General features: G+C 45.6%; 1 protein-coding gene across 4 annotated transcripts in view; it reads left to right on the top strand.

The window, feature by feature from the left end:
• Positions 1–14,160, top strand: part of Tpx2 (TPX2 microtubule nucleation factor) — a 42,027-nt gene extending 27,867 nt beyond the window's left edge. For 3 of the 4 annotated variants that reach the window (XM_048445578.3, XM_048445576.3, XM_087911108.1), the window contains 11 exons: positions 147–268; positions 1,117–1,268; positions 4,267–4,435; positions 5,506–5,644; positions 6,714–6,927; positions 8,442–8,537; positions 9,481–9,657; positions 10,818–10,964; positions 11,745–11,856; positions 12,415–12,602; positions 13,726–14,160. In XM_048445578.3, the coding sequence (XP_048301535.3) occupies positions 147–268; positions 1,117–1,268; positions 4,267–4,435; positions 5,506–5,644; positions 6,714–6,927; positions 8,442–8,537; positions 9,481–9,657; positions 10,818–10,964; positions 11,745–11,856; positions 12,415–12,602; positions 13,726–13,833 (1,624 nt within the window). In that variant the 3' untranslated portion in view covers positions 13,834–14,160. The remainder of the gene's footprint in view (positions 1–146; positions 269–1,116; positions 1,269–4,266; positions 4,436–5,505; positions 5,645–6,713; positions 6,928–8,441; positions 8,538–9,480; positions 9,658–10,817; positions 10,965–11,744; positions 11,857–12,414; positions 12,603–13,725) is intronic. The other variant, XM_048445581.3, reaches the window with a different exon arrangement.
• The last annotated feature ends 10,241 nt before the right edge of the window (positions 14,161–24,401 follow it).

Below are 24,401 nucleotides of genomic sequence, written 5' to 3'. Positions count from 1 at the left end.
ATGTTTCCTAGTTAAGCCTACATTGGTTTCTAGTAGATAGACTTTGGTTTTGATAGATATCATAGGTTATAGCCATCAGCTTTTACGTTCTTTGAGTCACTTAACTCTTTTTACCTTTCTTCTCTCTTACTGATTCTTGTTTCTAGGCAGAAGGTTCTCAAAAGCACTGAAGAGCAGGAGCTGGAGAAAAGACTGAAGATGCAGCAGGAGGTGGTGGAGATGCGGAAGAAGAATGAAGAGTTCAAGAAGCTCGCTCTGGCGGGGCCAGGTCTGCTGGGCCTCACTGGGCCTTAACTAGGTCTCGCTCTGGCGGGGCCAGGTCTGCTGGGCCTCACTGGGCCTTAACTAGGAGGGTGCTTCCTGGAATTTTGATAGTATTTTTTGAGGTCTCTAAAGCAAAACCAAAACAAAACAAAACCAGTTTGAGTAGTCAGCATAAGACGTAGTTATTTAAAACTGGCTGGAGGCTCATCTGCATCGCAGGATTTCTTTCTCAACCTGACCACCTACACCGGTTCGTTCTCAGAGCATACTGTTCTTCTCTTGTGTGTCAGCAAAAGGACTGCGATTCAATCAGCCTGGCCAGCCTGTCATTTCCTTCTCATCTTAAAGGTGGAAGAGAAGAAATAGTTCTGTCAAATTCAGTTACCTTTAGGGGAGAAAGTATGACTGCATTGTTCTGGCATAATGGTATTGATGGCACCAAAGCTAGAGATTCCTGCTTACTTTATTGGAAAAGGACTTTGGAGTTTATAAGGTCCCCTATTAAAGATTATGAGTTAAATTTTGCCTTTAAAGTCATTCAATAGGCTTGGATTCTCAGTGATAAGGAGTGTTTGACTAGAATTTATGAGGCCCTGAGTTCCATCTCTAGCACTGATTCACAAAGTGGGTGAGGTCGTGACTTTATCAAAGCAATTGGAGTGACTATCTTTCTCCAAGCTATGACTGCATCCTAGTAGCCGGCTCTTCTTTCTTACCTAGTTTGCATCTGAGCAAAGGACTTCAAGCCCACTGGAACTCAGCGAACATAAAACCTCAATCCATAGTAACAGAGATGTGGAAAGGGTTCGTGTTCTCTGTTCTTAATACTAACTGTGTTATTCTGTTCCTCAGTGCAACCCGTGAAGAAATCCGTGAGCCAAGTCACCAAAACAGTTGACTTTCACTTCCTCACAGATGAGCGAATCAAACAGCATCCCAAGAACCAGGAAGAGTATAAAGAAATGAATTTCATGTCTGAACTTCGAAAGCATCCTGCATCGCCTGTAAGTTGTCAGGCAGCAGCATTCTGATTACTAACTGAGTAGGGTTCAGCTGTAGCATTTGTGGTCATTATTTACAATAGGGTGATTGAGGGAGGCTTACTTTTGAATCAAGGTAGATAGAAATTCCCTGTGAACGGTGACCGTCAGCAAATCACTCCTGGGAAAGCATGCTACCAAGTTGGTGTAAAAATTAAGATGGAGTAGGAAGCACATAAAATTATATGTGACAAATTTGTAGAGGCTTTCTCTAGCACCTGAAGGCGCAGGTGTAGAAGAGGTGTGGGAAGTATGACCTCATCTCAAATAAAAGACAATGATGACAGCAAATGTGAAGATGGGGCCGTCATTGCTCTGCTAATGAAACTGGACACAGTATGAGAGGGCTGCCCCAACCCCAGTTGGATCAGGGAGTTTGCTGTGGGATTGTGTCTCCTAGGAATGTCAGAAGCTACAGCTATTCAGTCTCACCCATATGACTGCTAAGCATGAGCTGAACAAGGCCAACCACAGTAGACATGCTAACATGGATGACGGAGGCTCAGGAGGCCTCAGTCCTATTCAGAGAACTACAGGTAACTAAGGAATGCTGAGAGCTGGAGAAATAGTCTTCCCAGGGAAGAGCACATCCATTGGTTATTCAATACAAAGGGTCAGCCCTGAAACATACATATGTATTACATTGTACAGACTGCCCTAGCTAGGGTGACTGTTGGTGTGATAGAACACCGTGATCACGGAAATCTTGGGAGGAAAGGGATTATTTGGCTTATACTTCCACAGCTCTGTTCATCATTGAAGGAAGTCAGGACAGGAACTCACACGGGGCAGAATTCCGGAGGCAGGAGCTAGCTGATTTGGAGGCCATAGAGGAGTACTGCTTACTGGCTTTCTCCCCACGGCTTGCTTAGCCTTAGCCTGTTTTTTTTTTATTTTTTTTTTTGAACCTAGGACTACCAGCCCAGGGATGATTAAAAACAGCTAGATCTTATGGAGGCATTTTCTTAATTCAGGTTCCCTCCTTTTAGAATATTCTAGCTTGTGTCAAGTTGACATAAGACTAGCCAGAACACAGACTGAGCAGGTTATATATAGGAATATATATGTATGTAACAAAAATTAATAGAAAAAGAGTCCATAAATCTGAAATGGGGGTGGTGATGATATGGGAGACTTTGGAGGAAGGAAAGAAAAGGGGAAAATGATATAATTATAATGTCAGAAATAAAAGACATAAACCTAGGGTCATGTGAGCATAGTTGACACCTAGTTTAGCCTGCAGGACAAATTTGCTAATTGATAAAGGAGATTGGGGTAGAACCAGGGGTTAGTTATTTGCATAAAGATTTTAGGACCTGTTCTTTCAAAACCTTAATAAACATCAAATCTGAAGGAAAAAAAAAATCTTAAAAAAAAAAAGCTTGTCACTACAGTGTTGAATTCGAGATCTAACAGAGCCCATGTGAAAACTGAAGCTGGAGCAGACCTCATTGTTTTCAGTTTGTTTGTTTTGTGGGGGTGGTTGGTTTTAGAGGCAAAATTTCTCTGTGTAGCCCTGGCTGTCCTGGAACTTGCTCTGTAGACAGTCTCTGGCTGTCTTTGAACTCATAGAGGTCCTCCTGCCTCCCCAAGTGCTAGGATTAAAGGAATTCATGAACACTGTTCTGCTCCTTTTTTTTAAAAAAATTTTTAAAAAGAGTAATAGGCACTCTTAACTGTGGAACCACTCTCCAGCCAGCTGTTTGATTTTTTTTTTTTAAACGACAGAGTTCTATTTTATTCAAGCTTGCCTCAAACTCACTGTGTAGCTGAGGATGACTCCTGACCCTCCTGCCTTCCCCTTCCCAGTAATGGGATCTGGGTGTATACCACCACTCCTGACTTCAGGCAAAGTTTTATTTTTAAATACTTTTAATATTTCTTTTTCTTTATTTATGTATATACCTGTGTGTCTTGTGTGTGTGTCATGTATGTGTGGGTAATAGCAGAGTTTAGAGGAGGAAGTGGGATCACTACCTGACAGCTGGAATTAGGTGGTTGTCTGAGCTACCTGCTGTGCGTGCTGGGAATTGAACTCAAGTTCTCTGGAGGAACAGTAGGTGTTCTTAACCACTGAGCCACCTCTCCAGCCTTTCCCAAATTATTTATTTATTTAATGTGTACATGTGTTTTGTCTGCATGAATGTCTATACATCATATGTATGACTGGTGCCGAAACGTGTCTAGTTTTATTAGCAGAGCACCACCAGAAGCAATGATGATCCTAAATCAACATTCTGCAGGTAGTGAGCTGCTGACATTTCTAGTCATCTTTGTCTTTTATTTGAGATGAGATCATACTCTGTGGCTGCTCTTGAGTCAGCCTTAAGTCCTGAATTTGTCGCTGCCTCATTAGAAATGTGCCCTTGAGTTTTGCTTCCATTCAAAATTAATGATTCATCCGGGCCTAGTGGTACATGACTTTAATCCCAGCACTGGGAAGGCAGATAGGTGAATCTCTCGTCAGTTAAAGGCCACTTGGTCTACATAGTGAGTTCCAGACCAGCCAAGGCTATGCAGAGAGACCTGACCAAAAAACTCACTAAAAATCAATGAGAAGTCAGTGATCCACAGTGGGCAGACTTTTGTGTCATTGTGTCAGTCAGTTTGAGGGTGTATGTGGAGAGAGCTAAGTTAGGCCTCTGCCTGACTTGCTGCAGACCCAGCAGCCCATGCCAGTTTCGTATGAGTGGTTTTATCTTTCATTTCCCTTTCCCCTTGAATTCCAAGAAAACTTGCTCTTGATTGGTTCAAAGCATTATCTACTTGGGGAAAACTCCATATGTTACAGCAAAACAACTCGCTAAGTGCTAGAGTTTTCAAAAGAAGAAACATGATTGCACCGACTGATGTAATAACCCTTGCTGAAGGACTCGTCAGTGTAAGGTTCCTAGCTCCACAGCTGGGCTGAGTACGTGGCTGTGATCTCATTTAAATTGCTCAACCGCTCTTCCCTTCACAGGCCCGAGTGACTAAAGGATGCACCATTGTTAAGCCCTTCAATCTGTCCAAAGGAAAGAAAAGAACATTTGACGAAGCAGTTTCTACATATGTGCCCATTGCACAGCAGGTCGAAGCCTTCCACAAACGAACCCCTAGTAGATACCACCTGAGAAATAAGAAGGACGAGAGTAAGTTTCCTCCTCGGACCTTACTGGCCGGGGCTGCTTCTCCAGTCTCAGCACAGCAGCCGCGGTTGTTTAGAGGGATAGTCGGAGAGCGAGGGTAACGGGCGCAAATGCTGATGAGTTTGTACCGGCTCGGTGGTGGACAGATGAAAGGCTTTTAATTGTTTCTGTCTTTATGAAAGAAATTTCTACAAGAAGATAAAGTCAACACATTTGAAAATAGTTGCTGGGTGTGGTGACACACGCCTTTAGTCCCAGCACTCGGAAGGCAGAGGTAGGCTGATCTTTGTGAGTTTGAGGCCAGCCTGGTCTACAAAGTGAGTTCCAAGACAGCCAGGCTTAATGGCTAGTAACAGCAAAATTACAGTTATGCGGTAGCAACAAAAATAATTTTATAGTTGGGGGGGTCTCCAACATGAGGAACTCTATTAAAGCGTTGCAGCATTAAGAGGGTTGAGAACCACGACTCTAATACTGATGTGTCGGGATAGTTGCTCTTGCTCTTTCTGTCTGTCTCTGACTCTAACTTTCCCCAGTTACTGACTTTTCTCTTCTTTGCTTCCCTGCTTGGTGTAGCTATAGTGAGGTCAGTTTGGAAGTTGAAATGTAGCCTGGGTTAGGCATCAAGTATTGATTCTCCTGTCTCAGCTTCCTAATTGCTGGGATTACAGGCGTGTACCATCATGCCTGGCTTCACCATTGACTTGCCATGAGTGATACGGATGTTTGTTGTGAAATTCATAAAGATGGAAATTTCTCATTGGTTTGTAAAGGTCTGAAAACTGTAATAAAACATTGTCAACAACAAGCAAAGTAGTTTGTTGTTAGTCGAAAGGCCTATGCAGTGGCAGAGACCTCCATCGGCATAGCTAAGTTTTCAGTGCAAAGATGGCAGAAGAATTTAACCCTTCGATAAGAAGGGAGGGAACATTTGTAGGTTGGGTGGCATCAGCTGAGTTGAGCACACAAAGCCAGGCACTCTGCTTTGTCCATTTTCTATCTGGTTGGGTCAGCATTTACAGGTCAATTGGATTTTGGAGAACTAAGCAAATGTCTTTGATTTTGCTTTACAGACTTGTTACCCTCCAGATCTGTGACCAAGATCTCAAGAGACCCCCAGACTCCCATACTGCAAACTAAATACCGTGCGCGAGTTGTGACCTGCAAAAGTGCAGCAGAACAGGAAGCCGAGGAGCTTGAGAAGCTGCAGCAGTGAGTCCTGCTGGCGTGTCTGAGGAAGGCTGGCAAAGCCTGCCTGTTTGCTTTCGGCCCTATGGGGGCAGCAGTTGCTGTTTTCCTTCTCATGGTGGCTCTGTAGACTGTGCTCCTGTCACTATGACTGAGGTGGGAATGTGGAGGGTCCCCGGAGCACAATCTGGTAAAAATCCAATGCCGAAGTGCGAGTAGCAGAACTTAGTTTTGGATTCCTAGTCTAGGTAGACCTTACCTCTTCCTGACTGTCAAAGGATTTTTATAGTTTTCCTCTTAGAAAAAAGCTGGAACTTGTCTGCCAGATCTTCCCTGATCATTATGGTATTGGGGTGAACCCAGGGCCTTTGTGCACGTAAGACAAACACTGCTTTGAGCTATGTCCCTGTCCTTTATAACTTTTCAAGTCGAGCTCACTAAGTTTCTTGGGCTGGCTTTTAGCTCAGGTATGTCTAATTATCTAATTCTCTTGCCTCGGCATGACTTGCTGGGATTATAGACCATGTCACCAGCCTTGCTTGCCCCTATTTTTTTTTTTTTTTTAGACAAGGGTTTTATGTATTCCTAGCTGACCTCAAAGTTGCTATTAGCCAAGGATGACTTTGATTTTTTTAAAAAAATTTTATTTTATATTTATGGGAGTTTTGCCTTCATGCAGTGTCTGCAGTGCTGGCATGCTTGGTGCCCAGTGAAACCAGAAGGGGCTGTCAGATCCTCTGGGACTGGAGATAGTTAGACACGGTTGTTCTTTGTGGGTGTTGGGAACTGAGACTTTTGGGAGTAGCAGCCAGTGCTTTTAACCCCTGAGCCAGCTCACCAGCCCCAATCTTGAGTTTCTGGCCCCTGTCTCTACCTCCTGAATGCTAGGATTACAGGTGCTTGCCATTGTGGAGTCCCAAGCCTCCATATTCCCACCTGCCTCATTTACTCTTCTCAGGAGGTGGAGAGGAGAGATTTTGCTGTACGTGGTGGATCATCTTATTGCTTATTTATAGGTTTTGTTCTACTTTGTGTAGTTTTTATTTAATTTAAAAAGCCCTTTTTGTTTATTATTTAAATTCCCTCCTTACAGATACAAATTCAAAGCTCGGGAACTTGATCCCAGAATTTTTGAAAGTGGCCCTGTCTTGCCCAAGATACCTGTTAAACCTCCCACTCAGCCTGTTGGTTTTGATTTGGAAATTGAGAAACGAATTCAGGAGAGAGAATCAAAGAAAAAATCAGAGGATGAACACTTTGAGTTTCATTCCAGACCGTGCCCGACTAAGATCCTGGAAGATGTTGTGGTAAGAATACTTTAGGTGTGGGTGCAGGCAGAAGTGTTCTGCACATGACTAAATATCCGCCCACTCACAAATGTTCATGTTGGTACGTGAGTGGGGTGTCATTGTATCCGTCTGGAGAATGACAAAAAGATCCAGCAGGATTGGATTTTGTTCTTAAAACTTCAGGTCTAGTAATAAATAGAGACTCAAAAAAAAAAAAAATTACAGACTCAGGTTGGATGCAGAGAAGATAAAAAAGTGAAAGGGGAGGAGGTATTTCCAAACTAAATGAGATATTGAATTGCTTTGTTTTGTGAAAGTTTCTGGCCTAGGAAGCTGTTGATGTGTGTGCCCTCATGCAGGTGGGAAGCAGAGCTGGGCTAGAGCGGAACCCTGGCTTCCGGGCTTTCTTCCCATGTCACATAATCCTAGTGCACTTCACCACGCAGTGGTGCTGTCTGTCCATCTGTTCTGGATGTAGCAGAACATCAGATTCTGTTGTTGTAAGAATTGTAACTTCAGCTCCAGGGGACCTGAAACCCATGGCAAAACACTAATACACATTTTTAAAAAATATGAAAGCATATTAATGACAAAGTCTGCGGACTGAATTTCCTGTGAAGATAGAAGTCTTCAGAAAATAGAAAATCTGGTGCTTTCTAGAAAGATGACTTGGTAGTTACGAGCACTCGTGACTCTTGGAGGATCTGGGTTGATTTCCAGCACCCATAGGGTGGTGGTGCACTGCTGTCCATCACTCCAGCCCCAGGGTACCCAGTGCCCTCTTCTGACCTCTCTGATACCAGGCATCACATGATGCACATATATACATACTTGCAGCTAAATACTCATACACATAAAATAAAAAATAAACAAGTACAATAAACTTTTGCATGTACAGTCAACTATAATTAATGGGTTCTGCATCTGTGAATTCAACTAACCATGAATGAAAAAGTATTTAGAAAAAAATACATTCGTACTGATCACGTGCAAACTTATTTCCTTGACTAATATTACCTACATTGTATGATATAGTAAATTCAAATAATAAAAACATCATATAATATAATAATATGCTAGAATAAATATATTTTAACACATTTTCATCATGTTAGGCATTATGGGTAATATAATAATGACAAACTATATGAGAGGATGTACATCGTTTAAATGCAAATACTGCACCATTTTGTATTAGGGATTTACACATGTGTCAGTTTTGGTTTCCGTGAGTGAGGCTTCTGGAGGTCCTGACAGTGCTCACAGTGGAGGCCTCTGCTGTCTTGGCACATGAACATTTGAAGGCCTTTAATTTCCCTTTTTTGGTTGTTTGTGTGTGTGATGTTTGTATGAGAGTGTCAGTCCTTGCACACTCAAGCAGAGATCGGGATAATTTTGGGAGTTGGTTCTCTCCTTCCACCATGGTTTAAGGGATCAAATGCAGGTCAGGCTTGTTGGCAAGTGTCTACACATCTGGGTTTTATTTTCTCGGCCTGGGTTCTAGTATTTCATGAACTGTGTGCTCCTCCTAGGGTGTTCCTGAGAAGAAGGTAATTCCAGCCACTGTCCCCAAGTCACCGGTTTTTGCACTGAAGAACAGAATTCGATTGCCCCCCAAAGAAGATGAGGTGATTGCTTGGGAGGAGGAGGTTTCCTTTTTCTTCTGCATCATCAGTCTGAGTTTTTACAATTAATGGGGCCCAAAGGCAATCGGCTCTAGTCTGTAAGAATGATATGAATGTTTGATCATCTGTTTTGTTTCTCTGAGAGCAATTGGTAAGGTGTGACCCTTGACTTTCAGTGATAACGGGTTGCAATCTATGAAAACAGCAGGAAAGTTAAGCATTAGAGGCTTGTCCATGCCTATAGCATTGGTCATGCTGTCTTCGTAACATGGTCAAGAGTTCCCTGAATTATTGTCACTGTTTCATGAGAGACTTTTAAAACTTACACTAAGCAGTTACATTGTATTGCCCTTGATACACAAGGGTCACAAAGGTTTCTGAGGGACTATAAAGTGTGAACTGTCATTGATCATGCTGGCTTCTTATTACATCTCTTTTTTTTCTATATATATCCAGAGTTAGGGTGATTTTATAGCAAACCTCAGCATAAACCTTTTTATAGGTTCAGTGGAAACTAAAATACACGGTAATCTTATGTTACTAACTTGAACCCAAACAACTAACTTGGTCCTATTCTGGGTTTGGCAACCATTAATTCCAGTCACATGTTTCTGTGGAGTCTAGAGTCTGAGTCTAGGTGGAAGGATGCTTGCTTAGTACTTTCTTCTGCTCCTCATTTTGCCTGTCGGATCTCATTAGATTTTTAGAGTAGTTGTGTTGTCGTTTTCCAAGTGTTTTTACATTGCTTTGCCCTGTGGTGTGGCAGCAGACTTGGCATTGTCCATCTTTGATAGAAAAGGAAGCTAGGCTTCTGTAGTCGCATCTAAGGCTGCAAGACTTGCATTGATTAGTGGCTTATCTCATACAGTGCCTTCTGAGTTCCCATTCTGAGGTGGGTGGGCGGGGAGTCTTGAGTCTTGTTTCTAAACTGTGGTTTCTCTCTCAGGAAGAGGAAAAACCAGTCGTGATACGAGCTCATCCTGTGCCACATTATGGGGTGCCGTACAAGCCCCACATCCCAGAAGCCAGAAACGTGGAGGTGTGCCCTTTCTCTTTTGATACCCGGGACAAAGAGCGCCAGTTGCAGAAGGAGAAGAAAATAAAAGAAATGCAGAAAGGGGAGGTAGATATTTTATTTCTGTATTTTGCAAAATACTATTCTTTGATCCCTTAAAGGGAAGCTTTTCCCCCTCTGTTTATTTGTTTGTTTGTTTTGAGGCAGTGTCTTGCTGTGTAGACCAGACTGACTTTGAATCTGTGGTTGTCCTCCTGCCTCTGCCTCCTAAGTACTGGGATTATAGGGATGTACCACCACACCTCACTCATGGAACTTTTTGTTTGTTTTTTGATACAGGGTTTCTTTGTGTAACTTTGGAGCCTGTCCTGGCACTTGCTCTGTAGAACAGGCTGGCCTTGTACTCACAGAGATACGTCTGCTCTGCCTCCCAAGTGCAGAGATTAAAGGTGTGCGCCAACACTGCTGGCATTCAGGGAACTTTTACTAAATATATGAAAATATAGTTTCTAATAAAAAAGTATATGTATACCTTTTATATGAAATTACTATTAGAATCATTGATTTCCACTGATGCTTGCAAGACCCCTTTGGAAATCTATTTTGGGCAAGTAACTTAATTAATCTGCCTGGCACAAGGAGGCTAATGACAGTCAGTTTTGGAAGGATTAGGAGGAAAACCTAGGTTTTCTTTGGGGTGTAGAAAGGTCAGTTGCTTTTTTGCTAGACCATGTGGCTTTGAGAACTGACTTACCTTCCTGTCTTTCAGGTTCGTGCACATACTTAGGGACAAATACTGCTTTCTCTCTGTCTCAGTTTGCTTTCTATTGCTGTGATAAAATACCGCAACCAAAAGCAACTTGGGAAGAAGGCTCTTGTTTGGCCATGTTTTCTCAGTTTCCACTTTTCAGATAACCTGGCTGTGTCAGGCTGGCAAAATGCTTACCAGCATACTTGCTAAGAGGGTTTTTTTTTTTTTGGTTCTGTTTGACTTTTGAGATAATTGTCTCACTATGTAGTCTAGGCAGGTGTGTTGATCTCCTAACCCTGCTTCATCAGCTCCTGGAGGTCTGGGCATATAGGTGTGCATTGCCATGTCTGGCAAGAGTTCCTTGTAAGTTTTTGTGTTTATCTATTTTATTCAGAGATTTGAAGGTGGGAAGGTGCCGAAGTCATCAACAGGATTTGATGTCCTCTGTGGGATAGGTTTTCCTAACTTCCCCATTGACTGAAGATCCTTATGTTACTCTTGTTTGCTTTTCCATTAGGTGCCCAAGTTCAAGGCACTTCCTGTGCCCCATTTTGACACCATTAATTTGCCAGAGAAAAAGGTAAAGAATGTGACTCAAGCTGAGCCTTTCTTGCTGGAGACAGACAAGAGAGGCGCCTATAAGACGGAGCTGTGGAAGCACCAGGTAGGAATAGGAGCAGCTGGAACTGGTTGGTTGGTGGGTGAATAGTGAATGGGCGGGACTAGAGGTTGGACAAGTAGATCCACTATCTATTGAAATCATCTGGGATGAGAGATTTGATTACTTTAATATATTCTATGTAAACCAGGAGTCACATCGGTTTTCTGTAAAAGGTCGGGTAATGTTTATTTTAGGTTTAATAGGTTACGTATGACTTCTGTCAAATAATTTCTCTCCCCATTTGCCCCATATGTGTATTTGAACATGTAAAGACTATTCTTAGTTCAAGTTGCATTTGGCCAGAAGGCTGAATTTTGCTTACTTCTGTGTTAGCAGTCACCTGGTGGTGCAGGACTCCTTAGTCAAGAGTTTCTGTAACTCCTTTCTCTTCTATTTCCTTAAGCTGGTGCTTTGGTAAAAAAAAAAATCATGCTGAGAGAATTGGTTCTCAATAAGACAGGCTGATTTTTCAGCATGGTATGTGATATAATTGATCTTTCTATATCATAATAGGCGATTAAAGACATGATTGATTAATTGCTTATAGGCTGGGTTTAATTGTCATCTAATCTTGCTACTATCACTATTCTCTTTCTCTCCTCAAAACAAAAACTAACCCTGATTTAATTGAGCCTCTGGGTCTGACCACTCACTTACAGGAAATGAGGGATAGGAAGTGCTAGCTTTTTAACGAGGCTGCCCAGAGCCTCCAGAATGTGTGCTGCTGCTGCCGTAGTCAGGAGCCGTTGTGTGCCGCTGTCTGACAGGCTTTCCTTCTAACAGCTGGAGGAAGAGCAGAAGCAGCAGAAGGAAGCAGCTTGCTTCAAGGCTCGTCCAAACACCGTCATCTTCCAAGAGCCGTTTGTTCCCAAGAAGGAGAAGAAATCAGTTGCTGGTAGTGTTTTATGTGCTGCTGGGGCTGGGCCAGAATGGGTCCTAGGACTCGCTGTGCCAACAAGAAATTCTTACCTGAGAGGACGGCAGCTTTCTTCCCTCAGACCTGGCCTTTTGCTCTTGTTGGACCTAGTAGCGCCCTTAAGGTGTCGTGTGTTGGGGCAGCTGTAGAACAGGAGTCATGGGAGACAGCTGGCCTTTCAGTGATAGCCACAGGCTAGTCACACCCAGGAAGAGAGCAAGTGGGTGAGGGAAGGGTGTGGAGATTTCTTAGGCAGCGGGCAACGTGGCAGGAAATTGGGATTCTTCTACTTAGCACACAGGGTTGAGCAAGCTACTTCACCTCTCTGGGTCTTGGTTTTGTCTCATTTACACTAAATTATTTCAGTAAGCCTTCCCAGCTACTCAGCATTGCAAGTCTGTAATGTGACTTTACTCCACGCTTCTTCCTCAGTGGCTTTGGGTGCTAGCCAAGTCTCTCCACTTGGCCTCGTCCTGGAGGGACTAGGTTTGTGAAGTGCTGCATGTGCGTCAATATTGTCTCTGTTTCTGTACTCAGAGAACCTTTCCGGTTCTCTAGTTCAGGAACCCTTTCAGCTGGCCACCGAGAGGAGAGCCAAGGAGCGGCAGGAGTTGGAGAAGAGGACGGCTGAAATGGAAGCCTGGAAAATGCAGCAGTTGGAGGAGGTCAGGCAGCAGGAAGAGCAGCAGCAAAAGGAGGAGCTGGCCAGGCTGCGGAGAGAACTGGTAATCGACTGGGCAGCATGTGCACTGCCAAACCCTGGCTCATCTCTGTTGTGCTTTCTGGTGGAGCTGGGGCGAGCTATTCCACATCTACCCGACAGCTGAGTGAGGGGCAACAGTACTCTCTCCCACATACACCCCGAAAATCAGCCTCTGCTTCGTCATGTTATTTTTTTTTCCCTTTTCTTTTTCTTTCTTTTTTTTTTTTTTTCTTTTTCTTTTTCAAGTACCTGTCTGGAACCTGAGTTTGTTCCCAGTATATTCTGTTTCTATAGCAATTCTCAGTGTAGGCCAGTGCAGCACCCTAAGCACAGTTAGTCAGTGCCTCTAAGATCTTAAACTCTTCATGAGGTGGCTGGCACCTTCTCGCTCCAGCATCCTTCTTGATTATTGCTCTTCTGCCTTTAGTTTTGGACTGATTTTGTTGAATACTAAAAGTCAATCAAATAAGCTTAAAACTTTACTCTGGTAATTTTTTTTTTAAATATTTTTTTTATTTTTAGATATGAGTATTTTGACTACACACTTCTGTGTACCACTTGCATGGAGTACTCATGGAAGCTAGAAAAGGGGCATTAGGTCTCCTTTTTTAAAAATATTACATCTTTTTTTTTTATTTTAAGATTTATTAGTTTGTGCATATAAGTGTTTTGCTTGCCATGTATGCATATCCACCCTGTGTGTGCTTGGTTGGTGTCCTCTGAGGTCAGAGGAGGATGACAGATGCCCTGGGATTAGAGTTATAAATGGTGTAGGTGCTGGGAATTGAACCTGGGTCCTCTAGAAGAGCAATTAGTACACTCACTTAATCCCTGAGCCATTGCTCCAGGCTCTGGCATAGTTTTTTTACCTTGTGACTTTGTCTGCCATGGTTGAGAAAGGCTCTATTACTCTCCCTAGTAAGCTACACTGAGGATGAGTTTGACATTCTTAGTGAGGGACCCAGTAAGCGACAGTAGAAACCTGTTAGGACCTCCTACTTCTCCATTTGATGTGCGCTCCTTCCTTAAATTTGTAATTTGGGCTCTGTCAAGCTTTCCAACTGGTTTCTTCTAAAAGACAAAGCAAGCGGCTGTGTAGTTCTGCAGCATCCTTCTCAGTGGAGTTTTGCTCTCCTCCTTCTCAGGTGCACAAGGCGAATCCGATCCGCAAGTACGCAGCCGTGGAGGTGAAGTCCAGTGAGCTGCCGCTGACTGTGCCCGTGTCTCCTAAATTCTCCACCCGATTCCAGTAGGCGCTCTATGCATCACACCAGACGTAGACACAGCCTTTTCTCAGGCCACCCCTGTGTGGCAGTGGACCTGACAACTATGGATGCCAGTTTTCTTGAGGATCATTATACACAGTTTTGAGCTAATGAGACACAGCTCATTTAGGCTTTAATCAGACTTCTTGTAGCTTTCTTCCTTCCAACATCAATTGGTCCTTTACCATTGGGCTTAGCTCTGACTAGAATTTCAAGTGCTTACTTTAGCACAGTCTAATCATTTCTCTCCTAATCTCCCTCCACCCCTCTTTTCTATGTATATTTTAAGCACAAAATAAAGGACATTAAATCCTGGGCTGTGGTTTCAGTTACAGCATGAATGAGAAGCAGCCAATCTGTCAGATTCATTCATTGTTCAGATTGAGTCTGTGGTTAAGGAGCCCTGTGCTCTGAGGCAGGGACCGTCCTTAATGGCACCAAGGAAGACAACGGCGTGGATTCACGGAAGCCTTCATCCAAAGCTGCTGTTGAAGCACATTCTTTACTGTTGGTGCTGACCACGGGATGGCGCAGCCTGCGTTTTCAAACCTGACTTGGAATAACTTTTTTTAAAGGTCACTGTTTTCCAGGAACGCAGTCCATCCTCCTGACGGTGATGTAGTTCAGTCTGTGGCAGGGTGACCAGAAGGCACCACTCGGGCTGGAAGTTAAGACAGGTCTGTGAGCTCCATGGGCCTGTCCCTGTTGGCTTACATTCCTCAGATGGACCTCACAGGCCAAAGGTTCTACGGCTTCCCAAAGCAATACCAGTACCAAAGCAGTACTAGGAACCAAGAAACACACCAACCTATGGGGGCCTCCAAACCATAGCACTTCACCTGTGGCCCTCTAGGCTCTCGGCTCTTGCCCAGTGCAAACGAGCATATTTCAGCTTCAGAAGTTCCCATCGTCTCTTTCCTTCCTTCCTGAGATCTGTTTACTGTATTTGATGTGGCTGTTTTACCTATGTGTATGTACATGGAATTCTTGCATACTTGTACCAGTGGGTGTTTGAGGAGTCCAGATGCCCTGGGGCTGGAGTTACAGATAGTCACCATGTGGGGTTCAGAAGCTAATTCCAAGTCCACTGCAAAAGGCGCTCATTTTGTGGCCAGGACAGTTCTCAGCATCGTATTTGACATTGAGCCTATTTTTATATTCTTTTTGTTGTGGTTGTTGTTCATGCCGTGACCACCTTTTAAATTTATTTTATACAAGCCTTTGTAAATTTAGTCAGAGGTGACATTACGGGTGTTTTCTGTAGTATGATGTGCGATCTTGGTCCTCCCGACGGCCCACAAAGTGGTACGGAGAGCGCTTCCTTTATTTGTCATCTGGAGATCTTGGCGTGAACGTCCTAATCTGTCACTAGTTCATTTTGCAAGGACATGGTGCTGCACATCTTCAGCTCGGCACTGCCAGCCTCCGAAATCCAGAGAAGACCTGTTGATACTTCCATCAGGGAGATGGACAATGGGCATGTGTCTGTAATAAAGCAGTCTGGTGGCATGGGAGCCCGTGGCATTCTGATGAGGCTGTTGGTAAGGAGGTTCCATCCAGTAGGGGGCCGACTGTAGTGTGGGCTTGAGTTTGCCGCAGGAATGGTAAGCGTGGTTGGATTCTGAGTGCTTTTATTTTAATGTTTAAGGGTGTGTGCCCTCAGAAACCAAAAGACCCCCGAAGTAGGAGTTGCACGCAGTTGAAGAGCCGTGACTTAAGCCCTTTTGAATGTACTTTGTTGCTAAGAGATTGGATGTGGAGACTAAGCAAAGCAAGGCCTACTCTTGGGGTGCAGGGAATCTGCCTTTACACCAGTCCTTGCATTTTGTTATCCATTCTTGGAGCTTTCATTTTTATCTGGTTACCTGGTGTTTTCACTCTGTCTGGATCCCTGCTCCAGGCCCTTCCTCTGTAGTTCTCAGCTGTTCCATGCTCACCATCATTGGTGCTGGCAGTATTTGGGCATATCAGGCATGTCTTCATGATCCTGAAAGGGTGCTGGGTTGTTGCTGGGGGTGATTATGGGGACATAACTTGATGCAAGGGTGAGTGGAACAGAATTAGAGTGAGCACTGGGACTTCACGTAGGCATCTGAGGAGGGCAGAGAGGCCCTCAGATAAGGTCATATTTCCTTGTCCCTTAAGGCTGTTTCCTAAGGAGTTTCATCTTTCCACACTCAGAGGTTACTTGGAAACTTTTCTAAACAAAGAACATGCCCCAAGATAAAACTTTCCATATTTGAATTGGGCTTGGTACATGGTCTGAGATAAAGCTTTACACATCTGAGCATGTGCACAGGCAGGTGGATCTCTGAGTTCAAGACCAACCAGGTCTAATACTGAGTTCCAGGACAGACACGGTGTGAGACCCTACTTCAAGAAACCAAATAAATAAAAGAATGTATGCATTTGTTCACCTTTTATACATGTAACTACTTCCCACTGAATTTCAGTTTTTATTAAGTTATGATCGTAACTTTACTTGTGTATATATGAGGGAGGTGCCCATGTAGGCCACTGCTGTCAGGTCCCTGCGGGAACTGGAGTTGCAGGTGGGTACTGGTGACAGAACTCCGGTCTTCTGCAAGTGCAGTCTGCGCCAGCTCTAAAGACCTGAGCCCCAGCCCCTGACTTTATTTTGATCTTGATGCCTTTTATCTTTCAAAAGTTCCCATTTAAACTTAATTTAGAATTTAGTGGATTTTGCTAAAAAAAAAAAAAATCTGGCTACCATTTTGCTTGACAATTTTGCGAATTTGCCAATATTTGACATACAGATTGCTGAAATTCCCACAGTTTGGGGAGTGAATCTCAAGGGTGTTTTGACTCCGTGTGACTTCCCCTTGCATGTTTCTGCCCCAGTTCAGGCAGGACATTGCCGCTCTCCTTCAGCCTATCACTTGCCCCTGTGCTGTAGCTTGGCTGCCATTTTGGTTGCTGTTTTATTCCTTCCAGGTTCTTTTCCATCGAGTTTCTGTCCCCGGGAAGTAGGCCTGAGTGGTATGCAGACTGTGGTTGGTATTGCTTGCTCTAGCATTTTAGAGAGGAGACCTGAATGAAGCAGCTATACGAGATGGCCGTGGCTCAGGCTCACAGCTCCGTACCCTGCCTGGCAGAGCAGCATTGGTGAAGAGAAGCTGCCCTTGTAGTAGTACTGCTCCTTGCCCACAGAATGGCGCATGCTATGTAGAACACGTGCCTGACTTTCTTCACCTCGTATTATTTAGGAGTAACCCATCCATACCGGGTTTCATTGAAATGTCTCTGTATGTGCATATTTATCAAGCAATGCCCACAAACATTTAGCAGGGAGGTCTAGAAAGTGACCTTAGTCCCTTGTATGTACTAGGTAGGTGCCCTACCACTGAGCTCTAGCTCCAATCCTCATATATGTATGTTCTTGGAGGTACATGGCAGAAAAAACTAAGTTATAGCATACTGTATTCATTTTTTTTAAAAATTGGTTTTAGAAAGCTTATACATGACACACATATGATTCAAAGCTGCGAAGGTAGAAAGGCAAAGCCTTTGTCACAGCCGCTCAGTTGGCCTCCCCAGACATGGTGTCACCAGTTTCTTGTATTCTCCCTGTAGCCTCTGCACACACATGTTCCCACCTTTGCCTTTATTTTTATATAAATTCCATCACTCTGCTTCTTGCTCACTTCAGTGTGTTTTGGCTTTGAATGATGCAGCTCATGTACAATCTTGAGCAGGTCCTGGCTTTCTGAGTGTGAAGTCTCATGGGAATCTAGTGACAAGTGACGGGTCTGAAGTCCAGGGACAGATCAGCCACACCTGGCCTTGGCTTGGCCTTGTTGAGCCTTGAGGACTTGTGTATTATAAATGGAGGGCCTGGTTGAACCTCCTCCTGTTATTTACTTATACAGAGCTCCCTAATAGCATAGCTAGTTTTGACTTCACTGGAGTTCAGGCTGGCCTTGAACTATGTGGTTCTTCCTCAGCCTCCCAAGTGCTAGAATTACCTGTGCGCACCTCTGGGTGGCCTCCCACATCAGTCTTTTCAATTTCATAGATGTCTCTGGGGAAGTTCCTCAATGCTGACAGCGGCAGTTACAAAAGCTGTGAGCCACGTGGCTAGGCTCCTGTTTCTGCAGAGGCTGTCAGTCTGGTGGTGTGGAACCCGGTAGGAGCTGGTCAACATTCTGAAGCCTGAGTTGCCATCTGCCTCGTAGCCTGCTGGGACGCTCACTTTAGACAACATATAAAGTTTCCTGGAGACAGGACAAAACCAGGCCTATGGAAAGAGCAGGAAAGCACTTTGAGCAGTGACGAAAGTGTAACCAGGGAGCTGACAGGTTTGCTCCAAGGCCAAGAATTCCAGGACAATTTGTTACTCAGCTAAAGCCAATGTTGCTACAGAAAAGTCCAGGGCAGAGCCATGGGCCCCTTGTTTCCTCTGCCTTCTTACATACCTGCCATCTCGGTGGTGTGTGTGTGTGTGTGTGTGTGCGCGCGCGTGCGCGTGCGTGTGCAAGCGTGCACGTTCATGGGGTGGGGGAGGCAGCAGCTGACATTGCAAACGGACTGATGGGTTTTGCCCTTTCCTGTCTTGTATGACAGAAGCTGAGCTCAGGCCAAGCCATGCCTTGTGTGTTGTGGTCCTGGTCTCCCTGAAAGCAGTGTGCAAATACTGCCATTCACTTGGAGCAAGTGTGGTTGCAGACTCAGAGGCAGATTTAGGTTTATCAGGAAAGAAGCCTGGCCTTGGAGGCATCAACTGGCCTTCTCTCTTTAGAAGGGATAAAACAGACTGGGCAGGGGATACTGACCATTTCTGGTGTGCAGAGCCTGGAGTAGCTAGGACCTGCTATCCCCAGCTCTCTGGGCAGGTGTGTGACTCTGCCAAGTACCATGGCCAAGGGCCATTGCCCAGTCTATTTGGGCTCTGACGGTATTCTCAGGTCTTCTTTCAGGAGCAAAGGTCAGAGAAGAAGATGTCAGCTACTAAACAGTAAACGTGAGAAGCAGTTTGGGGCCACGCTGCTCAACAGTGCTTGGTGGTGAGGGGAGAAGGTGGGTTGGTGATGTAAGCTTTCCAGGCTCCTGCTGACTTCCTGTCACAGCCACATGGCATTGAAGAGCTGCTGTGCTCAGGCTGAAACTTTAGTCTGTTTTCGTATAAAAATATAGTCTTGTAATCCCAGTGTTGAAAAGATGAAGAAAGCCCAGTTTTCTGGGGCTTGCCAGCCAGCTACCCTAACCGGACGGATGAGTTTTAGGTAAGTAAGAGACTGTGTCTCAAAAACTATGGTGGGGCTAGGGAGATGGTCCAGCGGGTGAAAGTGCTGGCTGCCAAGCTCTAGGACATGAGTTCAATCCCAGGGATGCACATGGCAGAAAGAATGGACTTCCCCAAGTTATTCTCTGACCTCCATATACGCAATGGCATGCGTACATACACAATAAGTAAATAAATGCAACCGTATTTTTAGAATGTAAGAAAAAGAGATTCTTTAAAAAATAAAGAGAGGGTGTCCTGAGGAATGACACCCAATGTTGTCCTCTGGTATTCATATGCACAAATGTGCTCTCAAACATACAAATACATATACACATGTGCACACACAAAAGCACAAGTTCCCCTAAAAGCTGCAGTCGTGGGGCTGGAGAGATGGCTCAGAGGTTAAGATCACTGACTGCTCTTCCAGAGGTCCTGAGTTCAATTACCAGCAACCACATAGTGGCTCATAGCCATCTGTAATGAGATCTGGTGCCCTCTTCATGTCCAGCAAGCATACAGACAGACAACACTGTATACATAATAAATAATAAATCTTTTAAAAAAAGTGTTTAAAAAAAAAAGCTGCAGTCGTGGATAAGGTTAGAGTTTATAAAGCCTTTGCTCTCTAAGCATTAGGAACCTGAATCTGCACTCCCAGCACCTATGGAAAAAGTCAGACATGGAGGGAGACAGGCAGATCTCTGGAGCTCAGAGAGATCCTCTCTCAAAGGTGCAGAGTAAATGAGGACACCTGACTTCTGGCCTTCATACACAGATGCACATGTGTGCACATAACTGGCACAGACAAGTACATGCAACACACCACAGGAAAAGCACAGCCAGTAATGTTATTCTGGCATGCATGTTTATTTGCAAGTTATTCATAGTTGCAATGGAAAGCTGCTTTTAGCTAGCATGGTGTCAGCATTACTGACACCCATGCCCAGCAAAAACAAATCCAAAAATCTATTGGCACCTAGCCAAGCCTCCCTGGAAATAATTCCAGTTATGTTGTTTTAAAGCCTTTCAGCTACATTTTCAAGTTGATGTCCACAGTGGACCTGCTATCCCTAAGCCTTCTGGTCAGCTTGGAAAGGAGAAAGTCCTTAGACGTTTTCACTCTGGAGGCTGTGACGTGTCTTTTGGAAAGTGGGGGTGGAGCTCATAATCTCACTTCTGCTACTGACAAGTGACAACCTCTAGCGCATTATCCCTCTTTTCTGAGTCTCGGTTTCCACCTCTGTCAAGTAAGGTTGAGCCAGGACAATGCATAAGGCTCCTTTCATCTTAACACCTCCCGAGTTTTCCCTAGGTAATTTCTTCAGATGCCACGGTTTGTCTAAAGCCTTCTGCTGTGCACTGCCAGAACGCCTCTAGCTCCCAGCCCTGCTTTCCCACGTGCACGTCAATAAAGCATGCTGGAGGCCAGCGTGCTATCTTGTTGAGGACTTTCCAAGGGCTGTTCTGGAAGTGGAAATCTAGCCCAGATCACTCCAGGGAACTAATCCCCGAATACTGCTGTCCTCTGACACACACATATTTTCTGATGTTTCTCTTGACCTTGGAACTGGTTAAAGACTGCACAGAATGTTCAATTACTAACAGACTCCATAAAGCTACCTCTTGCCTCATCCAAGATGTGATACATTTTTTTCATTTTTTTCCCCCCTTGGAAGCAGTCCTGCCATTGGAGACGGTTTAAGATGGTGCAGTAAAACTAATACCTCACCTTGCTCTTTTTATTTCTCCCTACTGTGCTTTGCTTTTTATGGCATTGGTGGCTGAGGAAACTGGTTGCTTTGTAACCTTGCACAAAGTCCAGGAGGAGTACTGGAGAGTTAAACAAACCTGATATTAGGGAATCGGGAGTCGCTCCTCCGGCTTCAGGGCCTTGAGTATGGTGCTTGAATTCTCCGGACTTCAATCTCATCTTAGTTGGAGTGGTAGGGGTTGGGATGTAGCTCGGTTGGCAGAGTGCTTGCCTGGCATGCACAAAGCCCTGGGTTCAACCCCAAGCCTCTTTGTTAAACCAGGCATGGTGGCAAATGCCTGTAATCCCAGCACTGGGTAAGTGGGGGCAGGAGAACCAGAAGTTGAAGGTCATCTCTGGGCTGTATCAAGCTTGAAGTCTGCCTGGCTGGAGACTGTCTCAAAAAGGAAAGACAATGATGAAGGTTGTTGAAACAATGTGCCTAAAATGGGCCTCTCCAGCTTGGTGAACAGGGAGTTTTCCCTGGTTCTAATGTGACCCTGGCCACTGTGGGTACCAATGGTCACTGCTAGCTTCTGTGACCGTGACCACGCTTGAGTCACATATTCAGTATTAGTTTCAGTGGGTATGTGTCACCAGCAGTGGCCAGAAGCCCCTGCTGCTCACCCTTGGCTAACAGCCTGACAGGACAGGACAGGCTCAGTGGCCTCTAGTTAGCAGCCAATTAAAGGAAACCAGGTGCCTTCTTTGTGAGGCAGGAGGTTTATGGGAATTCACACAAGTGAGAGGAGCAAGGGATGGGCTTGAGCTGAGCTGGTGGCAACGGTCCCACTGGCTGCTGGCTGCTGGCTGCTGCCTTGGTGGTGGGCTCCCTGAGCCTGCGATGGCTCTTCTCGGCTTCCTTACATGTGCACACTGGCCTTTCCCTTCCTTGAAGTTTGTAGTGAGGCGATGAAAGGCCAGTCCAGGAAGCAGTTAGGCAGCCGCTGTGGTGGGATACTGAGTGTGTCTGTTTCCTCACGTGCACCAGCACTATTGGTTACTGCCACAGGCTTCCTGGCAAAGGGAGGCTCAGCATCCTGGCCTGAGAGCCTTCTCCACGAAGCCACAGCTTCAGCATCACCCACAACTAGAGATGCAAACTCACCATCCTCATTCTGGCTCCGCTGAATCAGATGCCCTTGGTAGGGGCCCAGGCTTATGTGTTTTCATGAACCCTCCAAGGGAGGTGTTTGCATGCCTAAATGTGGAGACTACTGTGCCAGGCAGGGGACCTGCTGATCCTGACTCAGGTTCCCATGGAGCTGGCAGCCACTCTCTCATGTGACCCTCAGTGCCCAGGCTAATCAGAAACACCCAGGATGAGCACACTCTCCTCCTTTCTCGGCCCTGGGGAGTTTCTCTGTCCAGCCGTTTCTGTTGCTAAGTTCCTTGAGTGGGTGTTTATCTCTTCAGTAAGATGCCCTGCCTAGGAGGAAGATCGAGAGTGGATGCCTTTCCATAGATTCTTCCAACAAGTCACGTGACAGATCAGAGATATTTTTTTTTTTTATGTTGCTGGAAGTAGCAAGGTCTGTGTACCCCTAAAGTCTCTTGAGAACCTGTGCATGGCTGTGGGTATCCTCAGGGGCTCCTGGAGGGTGAGGCTTGTGAGCTGGGTACCCACTGAACCATTGCTGTGTGTGTTGTGGGGGGAGGGGGGCGCTCCAGCTAAGCCTCTCAGGCCACGGGGCAGACCCTTTCCTTTTTCAACCGCTTGCCAGAACAGGAATCCCCTCGATGGGGGCCATCATGCCCTGCTGGATGTTCAGGCTCCTGTCAGGGATGTGACTGCTTCTGGTCATTAGAGCCACAGCTTCAGCAGGCCTGAATGATTGGCAGAGCGGCCCAGGTGTCAGGGGGGCTGCACCCAGGAGGAACCTCCTCAGCTGCTACTTTGACTCAGCTTGGACACCCTTCATCTTCCCAGGCAGGGCCTCCTCCCCCCAGAAGCCCCTCGGAGCTTGCCAGGCATCCCCTCAATCTTATGGTGACACAGCTTCGTTAGCCAAGAGACCTGGAGCTTTATAAATAGCAGAGGCAGGCCAGGCCAGGAGCTGCCCAGCCACCCACAGGTCAGAGCACACATTCTCCACTTCTTGAGCCATTTTCTGGGATCGTGTGTTGAGAACAACTCCCAGAACAAAGTCAGATTACTAACTCCTGGGTCTGCACTCTGCATGGCCCACTCCTCTGTGACACATTCACGCCTCGCCCCGCCACCTCTACCTTCCCGTGCACTGCGCTCAAGCCTGCTCCCGGGACATTTCCTGTTCTTGGAACAGCTGCACCAGCCTGGGGTACCCTCCTGCCACTTGATCCTATAGGGAGGTGTCCAGTGGCTGTGGGCAATTTTCAGATGACCTTGTTCCTCTGACGTCATTAGGGAGCTATTTTTAGCTTTGCTGTTTATGCTGCAGAGGTTGGACTGGGGTGGGGGAAGGAGGAGAGGAGGGGCTGGACCGGCTTCCCTTGTCCCAGAGCCATGCCAAAGAAAGAGTATTTATTCTTCCATATTAATAGAACTACTGGGGCCACCAAGTTGATGACAATATCCCAGCATGCTTATGTTTTTAGATAGGGTCTCATTGGGTAGCCTACCTCTGCCTCCTGAGTGCTGGGGTTAAGAAGGCTTGCTCCGCCATCCCTGGCTCTTGCTTTCTGCACACAAGAGTTTACTTTTCAGTGTGCTTCTGGTACACAGAAGAAATGAAACCCGTGGGGTCCAGTGGAAGTTATAATTCAAATTCTGCCTCTGAGGCCTTGGCTTAGTTTCTTCTCTGCCTCAGTTTCCTCTTAGATAAGGGAATGATTTTGACATCCACTGTCTCTGGTGAGGGGAGCTAAGGATGCCTGATTCTAGCACAGCATCAACACATGGCGAATAGCAGCATCTGTCACTGCCAACCACACAGCACCATGCCATGTGCTGTTTGGGACACGGGGTTGATGGGGACGTGGTCCCTAACACCTGGGCTTACAGAGATCTCAGGAGGATGTACAAACACCCCCTACAATCAAAAGTAACAGTTGCCACATACGTCACTTTATCCAACCCTGGAGGGATTTCAAGGCAAGGGAGAAGCAGTTCCTGCCCACCCCAGGAAAGCCCCTGACTGCACCTCAGATTCTTCTGGGGAGATGCCCCCTTCCTCAGGCTCTGATTTAATTGGCTAAGTTCGAGGAGCAGGGACATCGTAGATTATGGAAGCCCTAAGGGGCTTCTGTGTGCATCTGGGCTGAGAAGCATGGCCTCACAGGACAAGGATGTGTCCCCAGAACTTTCCTCGGGCTGTACCCACGTGACTTACCCAGAGACAGCCTGCCTCGCAGCTGGCCCACTCTGAGCCTCTGGTAATGCTTTCTAGTGAGCGGGTCTCTGACATGACATCTTCCATCTTGGATTTGCATTCAAAACATCTGAAATGCTGCTCAGCTGCTCAAAATGACAAACTCCTGGTACCCAATCCCAAGCAGCCCTCCTCCGAAACGAATTCCAGGAGCTCAGGCAGGGGGAGAGCTTGGAGCAGCAGGCCTCGTGCCTTCTGTTGGGAACTCATC

Source organism: Myodes glareolus, chromosome 10 (assembly GCF_982192425.1).
Source record: "Myodes glareolus chromosome 10, mMyoGla1.1, whole genome shotgun sequence".
Lineage (NCBI taxonomy): Eukaryota > Metazoa > Chordata > Mammalia > Rodentia > Cricetidae > Myodes > Myodes glareolus.
Note: the sequence above shows the minus strand (reverse complement) of the source record. Positions and strands in the feature narration are given on the sequence as shown.